This window comes from Kogia breviceps, chromosome 6 (assembly GCF_026419965.1).
Source record: "Kogia breviceps isolate mKogBre1 chromosome 6, mKogBre1 haplotype 1, whole genome shotgun sequence".
Classification (NCBI taxonomy): Eukaryota; Metazoa; Chordata; class Mammalia; order Artiodactyla; family Physeteridae; genus Kogia; species Kogia breviceps.
Window position 1 is genome coordinate 24,222,536 of NC_081315.1, and position 12,664 is coordinate 24,235,199.

Here is a 12,664-nt window from a genome sequence, read left to right on the forward strand (position 1 = left end):
GCGCAGCTGCTCCCTTGGAGGGAGAGGAGGCTCCTCCCAGGCACTGTTCCATGGGGAGGGAAGTGACCAAGGCGGCAGCAGCTGTCTTGAACCCCCATCTCATTTGGGGAGGGGGTGATGGATGGATGGATGAATGAATTAGTGAGTCAGGGGCTTTCAGAACAGCGCAATTCCTCTTTGGGGGCCTTGGTCTTTTTTTTAATATATATATATATAATTGGTACCTTTCGCTGCCGAGCCTGTCTTCTGGACTGGGGCTGGCCGGCCAGGGGATGGTGACAGTACTGCGGGGGTGGAAAGATTGGGGAACTGCCAGGCGGGTCTCTTGGGTGTGCTCCAAGGCTTTGCGATGTCTGGGAACAAAGTGATTGCTTGCTTCTTCCAAATTTTATTCTTGGCTTTCAGTCTGTTTTGAGATATTTTATAGTTGCAGCCTAAAGATTTCTGGGATTTTTCCATCCTTGGACAGATTGAGCGAAGGTAATACTGCTCTAAAAATGAACGTTGCTGCAGAATTAATAAGGAAATGGTAGCGCAGTTTACCATTGAAGCATTTGGCGCAGTAGTTTTATTGGGGCAACAGCGGTCTAATCTAGGGTGAAGTAACATGTTACTAGTTTTTGAAAGAACTTTTAGGTGACGGTGGGTTTTGGTGGACTAGGACATCCGGTGTTCTGTAGTTTTAAGCGACTTTGTTTCAAATTCATATCTGGTGTTGCCTGTTTTCTCTTTCTTTAGGTTTTAAATGGTTCTTTCGCATTCCCAGTGTTAACTTGGATTCCTGCTTCATGGCTTAAGGGGGTTTGAAGTTTGACACTAAAAGCAGTTGTATATAAATACGCAGTTCTCTGCAAATTGCTGTCCTTAGTTGTCCTCAGCTTCTCAAAAGGGGCTGTCATTCAAATGTTGGAATAACAACCAAAGTCTCATAAGAGGTGTTAAGGAAACATCAGAAAGCAGAATAATTTAAAGCCTAAACTAAATATTTTGGCTTTCAGTTGCTATTTTTAAGTTAAAGTGGAATTAAAGTTTAACTATGGATATTAGTGTTCCAACAAGTACCAAATGAGGTCAGTGGTATTTTTATTTGCCAAATGGGGAAATTGAGTCTTCTGGTAAGTAGAACCTGTGATAGAACCCACATCTGGCTCTGAAACTGACCCTTTCCCCGAATATCTTGCCCTTTAATATTCTTACAAAAAAGGTGTTTGACGATTTCATTTATTTAAAAATGACTTAGTTATTTTTACCTTCTTCGAATAGGAACATCAGAAATTTTATCAATCTTTTTACTGACTAGTTTTAGTTTTTATTTTTTCCTTCACATTATAGTGTGATTTTTCTTTTCTTGGTCTTTTAATTTGGGTTTTTCCAAAATCATTTATTTTCTGACAGAGCCCACTTTCCTAGAAATATTAGCTAGCTTTCCTATGTATTAGGTTAATTTTTTCTTTTTGCTTGGTACTGATAGGTCACAGAAGCAGTCTCATTGTTTGTTTATTATTGTGATCTTTTTGGCTATGTGGATGGGGTCTATCTTTGTTCATCCTCATTTCTCAGTATTGAGTCGACTGATAGGTAGATACAAGTAACTATAAGACCTCAAGAGTCCTAAATCCAAACCTTTTTTTTTTTAAACTGTGAAAGAAATAATGACTGCTGTTGGAAAGCACATCTTATTATTTTGGGATGTATTTGACCTTTCATGGTATCCAAGTACCATTACCATTTTGTGAAGTAGGCTAGGTTGGTGGCTTTGTCCTTTTTTCTTGTGGAGACCAGAGATTTGTGATGAGCTTAAGGTTACACAGGTTCCTACAGGTCTTAGCAATGAAGTTAGACTTGAATTTGGGTCAGTTGACCTCTTAATTTTAGTGCTACACCAACCCCATCCCCCCAACTTCTTAATCACAGGTAGCTTTATTACAGTATGTATTGCCACACACAGATTAGTACATCATTAATGAAAGTTAGACTTTCACCAGCTTTTCTTATGTTCTTTTAATGGATGAGTGGAACTTTGCAGTGTAGTTGTTGCTGTTATTTTGTTGTTTGTGGCGTTTTGAATGTCAGGGTGAATAAATTTGCAAAAATAGCACATTTATTACCAATTAAGGAATCAGATTGTACTTAAAGGGTATTCACTTTAGGCTGCATAATGAATTTTTTTAATTTTCCAGAAGATGGGAATCAGCGTGACTAATGCAACTTTCCAGGTGTATATTTGTGTAGCAGTACAGTAGATACTGCAGCTTTATGATTAAAAGGGAATGTATTTTCTTCACATTTTATACTGTTTAATTTAGCTTCATAATTTTTGATTAGAAAACGAAACATTTGCTGAAAGTAATTTTGTTCTAGGATGATGGAGATAATAATCTTGTGTTTCAGTCTTGGCAGTAGCATATTACATATTTGGATTAAATAAGTTGTTATCATTATGGTATTTTTAATTAAGGTTTCCTATCAGGTAGGATGACAGCCATTTAAGTATCTGGGAAATTTGGGGCAGAAGTGTATTACTTTGAATGTGTTTTGGGCAGAAATCAGTCTAATAACGGTGTGTTGAGTATTCTTGAAGAACAATCCATGATTTTTCCCTCCTACCAGGAAGTATTTGATGATGCGTCTCCTGGAAAGCAAAAAGAAATCCAAGAACCAGATCCTACCTATGAAGAAAAAATGGTATGTTCTAGGCGTATGAAGAGTTTTATATAAGTTTTTATTAGGTGATTAAGTGTACCAAAATTGAAGCATGGATATCCAATTTAAATATGTATAACGTGCAGTACTATAATTTTTGTACCTTACTTACTTGACGATGTAAAACAAATATAGAAGTATTGCATGAATTCACATATTATGTAAATATGTGGGTTATGCTATAACACCCCTTATATTTTAAGATTTAGCATTGGGAGTGAGGTGAGTTAAAGACCAGAGAAGTAATTATTCAAGGTAATATTTATTCTGCATGTGTCTAGCATTGTACTCTACCGGTTATAAAGCAAATAATACATGCTCCTTGCCTACAGCCTTATAATATGGATGGGATCTTTACAAAAGAGAATATTAATGTTATACTTGAAAAATACCCAGCTCATGTTTCATATCCTCTTAGGAAACTTTATTTTACCCTGAGTTAACCAGTACCTACAAAGAGCTTTAAATTTAAATTTAGATTCAATAATAATGACTAATAGTGAATGATTATTATGTAGCAGGCCCTGTTCTAAGTGCTTTGTGTGGATTAAACTCATTTAATTGTTTTGAAGTCTTAAAAAGTTAAAATAGCATGTGTATTAATGACACCACTACACAACACAGTATGCTTCTTAAGAGTGGGGACAGTGTCTTTATCTTTCTGTCTTCAGCACCCAGAACAATACCTGGCACATAGTAAATTTTAACAAATCTTACTTTCCCCTTGTTCTTTGACTTTCTCTTCAATATCAGTAAATGTTTCTGAATCTCTTAAATAGCTTCAAAATCCTAAAAGTATGCACATGGGTATATGTATACACGTATATAATGTGCATAATACATATTGCAATATGTAAAGTAGAAATGATGTATTATTCTATATGATTTCTATTACATTTATATATGTGTGTATCTGTAACTGTTCTGCTGCCTTTCTTTGCTGTCAAACTTAATTGAAGAAAAAGATATGTTTTCCAGCTCTCCTTTTCCCATTCATTCCTTTAACCCTTCACAACTTAGATTCTGTCATTAACACAGTACTAGTGATTCTAATGGCCAGTTCTTTGGCTTAATTGTAGTTTGATTTTCCTTGCTGTCACTTGTGTTTGACACCATTGACCGCTGCACAGAATTTTTTCTTGCCTTGAGAGACCTTTTTTTTCTTGATGATATCCTATTTATTTGACCTATTTATCCTATTTATTTATCCTATTCCTTTGTCATTCTCATTACATTCTGAACATTTGTTCTTGGACAGTTTGATCCGTGTCACTGGTTTTCATCTGCCATCTCTAAGTGAATACTTCAGATGCCTCCAACCATTGCATTTTCATTTTTTTGTTGGACATTTTAAGTCCCTTTGGTACCTCTTATTTAGGAGTATCCAAAATTGAATTCCTTATCTCTACCCCACACTCTACTTAGGATTATCTCAATGAATGAAAGTTTCTCTTAATAAATACCCAAGCTGTTACAGTACCTCATAGTTTTAATAGTCTTCGCAAATTTAACTTCATAAATATTTCTCTTATCTTTTCCCCATCACCCTAGTTCACTATTCTTCTGTTGTATGAATTATTGTGTTGGCATCTTTATTTGGCTCCTTTCTCATGATCTGGCTTCTTCCACATCTCTTTGTATTTTTGCAAAGTATATTTACAACACAAATCTGATTATATAATGGAGGTTTTCCATGGTTCTTTACAATGCTTCTCATCTTCACGGTTCCCTTTATTGTAAATTTTTTCTCACTTCCTACAGATTTTTTAGGCTCCTAATTTAATTTCCTTTTTCAACATCATGATCTTGAGAAGCAGTTTTCTTCTAAGCAACTTCTTTATCATCTGCTAGATCCTATTCATAGGTAAGTCTTGATATCCACTCTTCATTCTTGAACCCAGGCTGCTGAGTACTGCTTGAGAAAACTAAAATAATAGTGCTGACTGGTACCGGAATAAGTTTATGGTTTTTACTGTCTTTGGCTTTCAGTATTTATTGCTCAACAATCCCATTTAGCCATTCTAAAACTTTGCCACTCTGATTAAGTGTTCTACTCCTTTTCTGCCACACCCTCATTTTCAGTCTTCCTCCACAAAGAATTGCTGGCCCATCAGCAATTTACTTCCTCTCTGTTTCCAAGCATGTATGGCTTCTACTGTCCTGGTCGTTTCCTTCTGGCTCAGAGAAAGAAGCTTTTTCCAAGGCTATTGACTTTAATCTTCCATTTGATTTTATGATTCATTTCTTTTAGGTTCCTAATCTTATTCTATTGTTTCTGCTTTTTAAGAAGCGATTTTTCTCCTTAAGCCTTTTTTTTTAAATTGAGGTATAGTTGATTTACAGTGTTGTGCCAGTCTGTGCTATATAGCAAAGTGACTCAGTTTTACACATATATGCATTCTTTTTTTAATATTCTTTTCCATTATGGTTTATCCCAGGAGACTGGATGTAGTTCTCTGTGCTATAGAGTAGGACCTTATTGTTTATCCATTCTAAATGTAATAGTTTGCATCTACCAACCCCAAATTCCCAGTCCATCTTCCTCCCCTCCTCCCCGTTGGCAACCACAAGTCTGATCTCTATGTCTGTGAGTCTGTTTTTATTTTGTAGATAGGTTCATTTTCCTTACCCCTCTTTTAAGATCTCAAGTCATTTTTATCTTAACCTTCTCATTTTTTTCAAGCAGCCAGGTCTTTGCCTGTTATTCCCCTCAAACCTTTGCCACAGTTCTACTGAAAGCTTATTCTGTAAGTGTGTTCTGAACTCGGTGTTTTGCAACTAGTTTGTAACCCCACCACGACTTGAGTCAATGAGAGAGAATTTTGGAAATTATGGAATCTTTTGTAAGGCCCTGATGAAACTTATATTTAATTCTTTAAGGCAGTAGTTCTCAAACGTGACCTTTTAGAAGATAACGGATCTTGGATATTTTTGGTCTGATGGATCATGAACCACACTTCGAAAAAATATCATCTTAAGACATCTAGAGCCATTAAAGGTTTTTGAGCATTAGAGAGGTGTGTTAAGGTCTAAGAATTGGGGGGACCCCCCCTCCCTTCTCTGTTGAAAACATTACCTCTGTTTGGATTTTCCTGATCTTCCTGGTTAAAATTTCAGTGCTACTTGCACTTGCCATCACTCTGCTTTATTTTTACTTCTGAGTATTCATCATTTTCTGACAATCTTACATAATTTACCTATTATGTTCTGTTTTCAGTATTGGATTATAATGACAACTTCCTAAAGAAACGAAATACCTTTTCTGGTAGACACGCAGAAGTATTTTTTGAATTGAATAGGTATTTATGAAGAAAATGTTGATTTGAAAATGTTTTTAAAGAAGTGAAGAATACATATTCAGTGATTTGAATACTGTAGAGTAGCTTTTGCTTTAAAATATCTAGACTCTGACCCATCTGAATTTATTTCCAGAGCTTACTTATCTTGATCCAAACATAACTACAATTAACAGGTAGTCTTTTTTAAGTAGCAGCATCTTTCTCATTGCATGTTCTTGGCTTTTCTTTTATTATACATTTATTAGGAAATGAAATTGTGTAAAATACATATATGTATATGGATCTCAGTTCAGTACTTTAAAACAGTTTTTTAGTCTTAAACAACCTGAAGCTTGTCATCTATAGGACATTACTAAGCAGAAACATGTTGACCTGTTGTTATTTGTATGGATTGGGCTACATTTGTGGTCCAGTGAAACACTGTCACCCTGTGCCTTCCTGATAGCAAATTTGGCTTCAGTTTTACCTTGGTATGATTTTTAAAAATTATGTCTTCCTTTAAAAAATACATAGTTTTTACAGCATTACGATGTTTGACTATATCTGGTGTTTGCTAGGTAAAATATTGTTTTGGAATTCATTCTAAAATTGACATTTTAAGCATTTATAGGTAGAGTTGTTGAGTTGAGTAACTGGTTTCTCTGTTTATTGAACTCTTGTCTTCTTGTTTCTCCTTTTTTTAACCAGAGTGTCTGTAAAAAGTCTTGTCTAAAGGCTCTAGATTTCCCTTGTTTATTTTTATTTTTTAAAAAAATTTTATGCAGTGTTTCACAGAACTAACCCCCGAGATTTTTTTTTTTTTTTTTAAATAATTCTACAGGGGCTTCCCTGGTGGCGCAGTGGTTGGGAGTCCGCCTGCCGATGCAGGGGACACGGGCTCGTGCCCCGGTCCGGGAGGATCCCACATGCCGCGGAGCAGCTAGGCCCGTGTGCCATGGCCGCTGAGCCTGCGTGTCCGGAGCCTGTGCTCAGCAACGGGAGAGGCCACAACAGTGAGAGGCCCGCGTACCACAAAAAAAAAAAAATAATAATAATTCTACAGCATTTCTATTGATTGATTGATTGGCTGTGTTGGGTCTTTGTTTCTGTGCGAGGGCTTTCTCTATTGCGGCGAGTGGGGGCCACTCACTGTCGCGGCCTCTCTTGTTGCGCAGCACAGGCTCCAGACGTGCAGGCTCTGCAGTTGTGGCGCACGGACCCAGTTGCTCCGTGGCATGTGGGATCCTCCCAGACTAGGGCTCGAACCCGTGTCCCCTGCACCGGCAGGCAGACTCTCAACCACTGCACCACCAGGGAAGCCCCACCCTTGTTTATTTTTATAAAAACTTGATTTCAAGATCTTAAATGTTTTTTGGTTTAAATTCTTCCATTCTCTTTGTGTGATAATAGGGAACATTCAAAGCAGTAGATCTTAGATATGAAAATAAGAAATGGTATTAAGAACTGCATTGGATTAATGAATATTTCATGAACTTTATAGATGTTTTTTTAAGCCTGATAGCCTTTTAAAATTTGAAACAGCCTAACTGATGAATGACCAATGCATTTTTTCCCCCTTCTGAGTAAATACACTTGTATTACACAATGTCTTTTTATTTTTTATTTGATATTTTTTTGTCAACTGTATTGAAGTATGAGTGACACACAATAGTTTTATGTTTGTAATTCAGTGAGTTTTGGCAAATACATGTGGTCATTTAACCACCTTACATGCTGTCGAACAGTTCTGTGATCCCCAAAACTTTTGCTCTTGCCCTCATCCCCTTGCCACTTCAGATCTGCTTTCTACGAAGTCAGTACTTCGAATTTCATGTACGTTGGATCGTACAGTGTGTAGTCTTTTATGTTTGGTTTCTTCCATTTAGTGTGTATGATGCTTTTGAAACGCATCTGTGTTGTTACCCATAGCAGTAGTTTGTTCCTTTTTATTTCTGAGATTGTTTTGTGGAGGCATGTTGGAACTTTGATTTCTGAAATTGTATTAATATTCTGATAAAATGTGTTTTCAAATTTTTTGCAGCAAACTGACCGGGCAAATAGATTTGAGTATTTATTAAAGCAGACGGAGCTGTTTGCACATTTCATTCAGCCTGCTGCTCAGAAGACTCCAACCTCACCTTTGAAGATGAAACCAGGGCGCCCACGAATAAAAAAGGATGAGAAACAGAACTTGCTGTCAGTTGGCGAGTGAGTAATATTTGATACTTAATAGTTGAAGCAAACTTATTTTTGAGTCTTCATTAGCATAAAATCACTTTATTAAAAAAATTGTTTTGGTGTTGTTATTTATTTGGCCTGATTGGCTTGGCAGGATATAGCCATACATGTAATAAATAAATAAAAATTTGCATAATGCTTTATTTTTATATGGACTGAATAGGGAAGTCAGATGTATTCCACTCCTTGTAGTGGAAACAAATGCAGAGGTTAAACAGCCTATTTAACATCACCTAGAGGGAATTAGAATAATCCAGCTTTGAAGTTAGATCTAACTTGGAGTGTGCTCTAGTCTCCTAAACCACATACATGCATTGAGGGTATTGCTTTTATCTGAAGTCTGTGCTTGTGTGTGGATGTTGTGATGATTTATGCCACGGCAGTTTGTTTAAAATTTTTGTTACATACTTAGTTTTCTTTATATAAATTGAAGTGTCAAGGTGTATGATGACACTGTTGGGTGGTGGTTCAGTATGTGTAAAGTAATTCTTACATGTTGAATTTATAAATTCTTTTTTAGAATTTGTGCTGGTTGGATGACTAAGATGTTCAGTTTGTAATAGTAAATTTAGGGCAGTCTCAGCTCCCTGGAATGGCTATATGTAATTTCCAAAGTGAAAAATGAAATGTGATCAGTAATTAAAATATGCTAGGTTATCTAAGAGAGGAGAGTACAAACTGTTATCAACACTGTTAAATTTACTACATAGTATACAGAAACATGGAAGTATTAGCTCTATCTCGAGGACATTATCATCAAAAAGCATATTACCTTAATTTTATTTGAGGTATTCTACTCATCTGTTATATTTTTTTTGCTAATCCATTGTTTGTAACCAAAGTGCTTTTTGTTTTAATACATCTGAAACTTCATGAGAACTTTGCAATTCAGATGTATTTAAATTTTTCAGACCTGAAGTTTGCAGCTGTTTAAATAGCATCAGTCTCGTGCTCTGGAAATGCAGACTACTGTAATGGATATTGTTATGGGGTCATCAGTATGATGGCATGAGAAGAAACACTTCTCTTAAGAGCCTGTAAGATAAAGATACTATGTAGTAAATAGATAAAAAATTGTTCAGCTTTGATCTTATTAGTGTTGGTGAAGAAAAGGAGTTTTGGTTAATAGATTTCTTATCTACCCATCAAACCATCTTAAATGGAAAGTTAGCTTAAGTGAAGTAATTAGGGTAATGGTACTGTCCTGTCCTTTAGTATAAGTACATATATGCTTTTTTTCCCCTTTCCATCATCCAGTTAACAATCAATGATGCCTCAATTTGAGGTAATAAAGCATATTCCAGCTTTTATCTTCAGTTTCAACAACCCTAATAATCAACTATCTTGATAATATATTGTGAAGGAGATTTTATTAAAAAAAGAACGAAGTTAAAATTCTCAGTTTATGGAGAATAACTTGGGGTTGGGGGGGCGGGTAGATCTTTGCACTAAGTTTCATAGGGTTGGATTGCAGAGAAGCACAAGAAATAACACTTACACTAAGACCTTCTGATTAGAAGCACATAAAACAAACAAAAACATCCTTGTGTTTTTATTGCCTTGGCCTGCATTTCTGAGGAATATTTCTCTGTCTGGGAAGGCTGATATCCTCTATCATCAAGCATGTAGTTTTGGTAGAAATAAGCAATAAGTTAGATTTAGAGGTCACAAGAGTGGAATAATCTACTGTTTTCTAATTTAAATGAAAATATTTGTTGAAAATAGGAAGGTGTAATTGGAAACTTGAGAATCGGGGAGTAAGTAGTTTTACTTACCTGAGTCCTTTAGCGATTAAGAAATCTGGCAATATTATAACTGCAGAAAATTAGTTATTAAGAGGAAGTATCTGATTCTCTTGGGTTGTAGAATCTGGGCAAGTGTATTTAAAATGCTTTGAGTAATTCTGATGAATCAGTTAAGAGTCGTTGCTTAAGCCCAAAGTCTCTATTCTGCGCAGTCTGCAGCTTTTGGTGAAGGCTGTAGTTTTAAAAATGTGACTTCTGGTACTATTTGAGGTCGAGGGGAAAAATACTTAACTTAAAAATGCAAATTATGAGGTTTTTCTGACTGCATATTTCCTTGAAATTAGATTATCACATTTATGTTTATCAGGTTCTGGTTAACCTAAGGTATTACTCTATTTTAAAACCTGTATGTATATCTTAGAAAACCATGTAAAACATTTCAGGTTTAAATTTACTAATGATTTCTACTGATTACTTTTTTAGTCTTAATTTACATGCCTGTTAAGAAATTATTGTGTAATCTTGGTCAGCCTCTTGACTATTATGTTGAAATAGTAGCTGGTAGTTAAAATTAAAGCCAAAACTCAAATCACTTGATTTTATTTTAAACTTGACAGCTATCGTCACCGAAGAACAGAGCAAGAGGAGGACGAAGAATTATTAACAGAAAGCTCCAAAGCAACCAATGTTTGCACTCGATTTGAAGACTCTCCGTCATGTACGTTACCACATATTTAATTACTTGATCTCTGAAACATCCCCTTTTGAGATATCCTTTGGTTAATGTTTTGGATTTTTCTTGGCTGTAATTTATAAATGGAATTTTTAGTGATCTTTTGAAATTTATTGATAGTGAAATGAACTTCAGATATTTTTTGGATGGAAGCCATAGTATATTAGTATGATAGTGGTGCTGTATTTCAAAGGGTCATAAAACGCCATTGTGCTTGTTGTGGCCTGAATGTATATGTAAAACTGGGAATGAAGTTTGCCTTATATTTGCCCCAGATAAGAAGACTAATGTGTAAAAAAAGGCACTTCATAAAGACTTTATTTACTCATCTTCTGATTTTTTGTTTGTTTTAAATTTTTTTCCAAAATGTACTTATTATTAAAGGTTTTCCAAAAGAAAACATGGTTAACAAGGTTTAGGTTTTACCCATATATGATCTTGGTTGTCTGGTGGCACGGTTGTCTTCACTGAAGCCCAGCATTTTTTTCCTGACCTCCTTTCTCTGTCTCACTTGGTGACAAGTTTGTGTGATCATAGTGGTTGTGAGCAAAAAAAATTTATAATAGTCAATATAGGGCGTATAGTTTGGATTTGTTATCTTAATAATTAGCAAACTGAACTTCCGGGAAGATAGGATTTGGTTAGAAATTCAGCAGGCTGGTTAAAGCGTGTACTTCCAGATTTTGTTTTTTTTGTTACACAGTACGCAGTTTCCATTTCTTTTCATGAAACTAGCAGCCAGAACCAGATTTACAAGGCGAAAGGAAATTTGAATTATTTGAGTTATCTCTTTCTCACATTCCTACATTGTAACTAGTTTTCCCAGCATTGATTAACTTTTCATCTCAAAGCAATGTTTTTCAAAAGGGATGGAGTACAGAATACACAGTTTTTTAAAAAGTTGGGTTATTTATGATCCATATACTTAGTAATTATTATGGGGTGGGAAATATGTAATAAACCCTGAAAGAGATACAGTTCCTTTTTGTAGGACTCCTTGGAAAAGTAAATTAAGGAAGAGTAAAGGAAAAACAATCTTTTCTAATTCCTATTTCCCCTTCATTAGGACAAAAACAAAATCCCCAGAGAACCTCTATTTAGGTCATCAGGGAAGGTGAAAACGTTTGGTTAGAAACACTTGTTTCTTCCTTTTTCCTTGAAAAAGGAAATAGAGAAGCCAAAGAGTCTCTAGGACCAGTATCTGGGTAACATAGGAACAGAGTGATAGAGGTACTCTGATGCCTCCAGTCATGCTTCCTGTACTCAGTTGTCTTCCTATCTGTCATCTCCACTCCAGACCACTGCCGCTACCTCTACTGATTTGAAACTTGCAAAATTCCCATTCTTAAGACCTAGTAAAGAAAGTACAGTCAGAATAAACAAGTGTAGGCCCAAGTTAATCCTCTGAGTATCAGATGGAGGGGGACCTTCCCACCTGTTTTTATTGTCTTTAAAATGTGCGTGTCGTTTTTCTTTTGTTCTTAGATGTAAAATGGGGTAAACTGAGAGATTATCAGGTCCGAGGATTAAATTGGCTCATTTCTTTGTATGAGAACGGCATCAATGGTATCCTAGCAGATGAAATGGTATGTGTTTGATAGCTTTGTACAAGTCCACATTTTATAATTTAAAACCTTATACGTCATTAGATTTATAAAAGTTAAGGCTTGTAGCATATAGTTTATTGATTATACTCTAAAACTGTTAGCAGACTAACCCTCTGTCAAACTGATAAAAGCTCACTTTAGTTGCATAAGTGGGATCTTATATCTGTACTTTAGCTGCGAGGAATTATTATCTATGAAAGTGTAATAAATTTTAAAATAATACATTTTGAGAAACATGCCTTTGGTTGACTTTTATAATGTAATGATTTGGCCATCTCCCTTCAATTCTACAAAACACAGGTGGTGGGGTCAATTGAATGTCATCGAGAAATATTTTCTCCATGATGGTAGCTTGTACAG

At 35.6% G+C, this 12,664-nt stretch overlaps 1 protein-coding gene across 1 annotated transcript in view; it reads left to right on the forward strand.

Moving 5' to 3' along the window:
- The window catches only part of SMARCA5 (SWI/SNF related, matrix associated, actin dependent regulator of chromatin, subfamily a, member 5), a 45,621-nt gene that overhangs the window by 1,474 nt on the left and 31,483 nt on the right, over nt 1-12,664 (forward strand). Inside the window, exons 2-5 of the mRNA XM_059066750.2 lie at nt 2,611-2,685; nt 8,023-8,189; nt 10,582-10,682; nt 12,183-12,283. Of these exons, the coding sequence (XP_058922733.1) occupies nt 2,611-2,685; nt 8,023-8,189; nt 10,582-10,682; nt 12,183-12,283 (444 nt within the window). The remainder of the gene's footprint in view (nt 1-2,610; nt 2,686-8,022; nt 8,190-10,581; nt 10,683-12,182; nt 12,284-12,664) is intronic.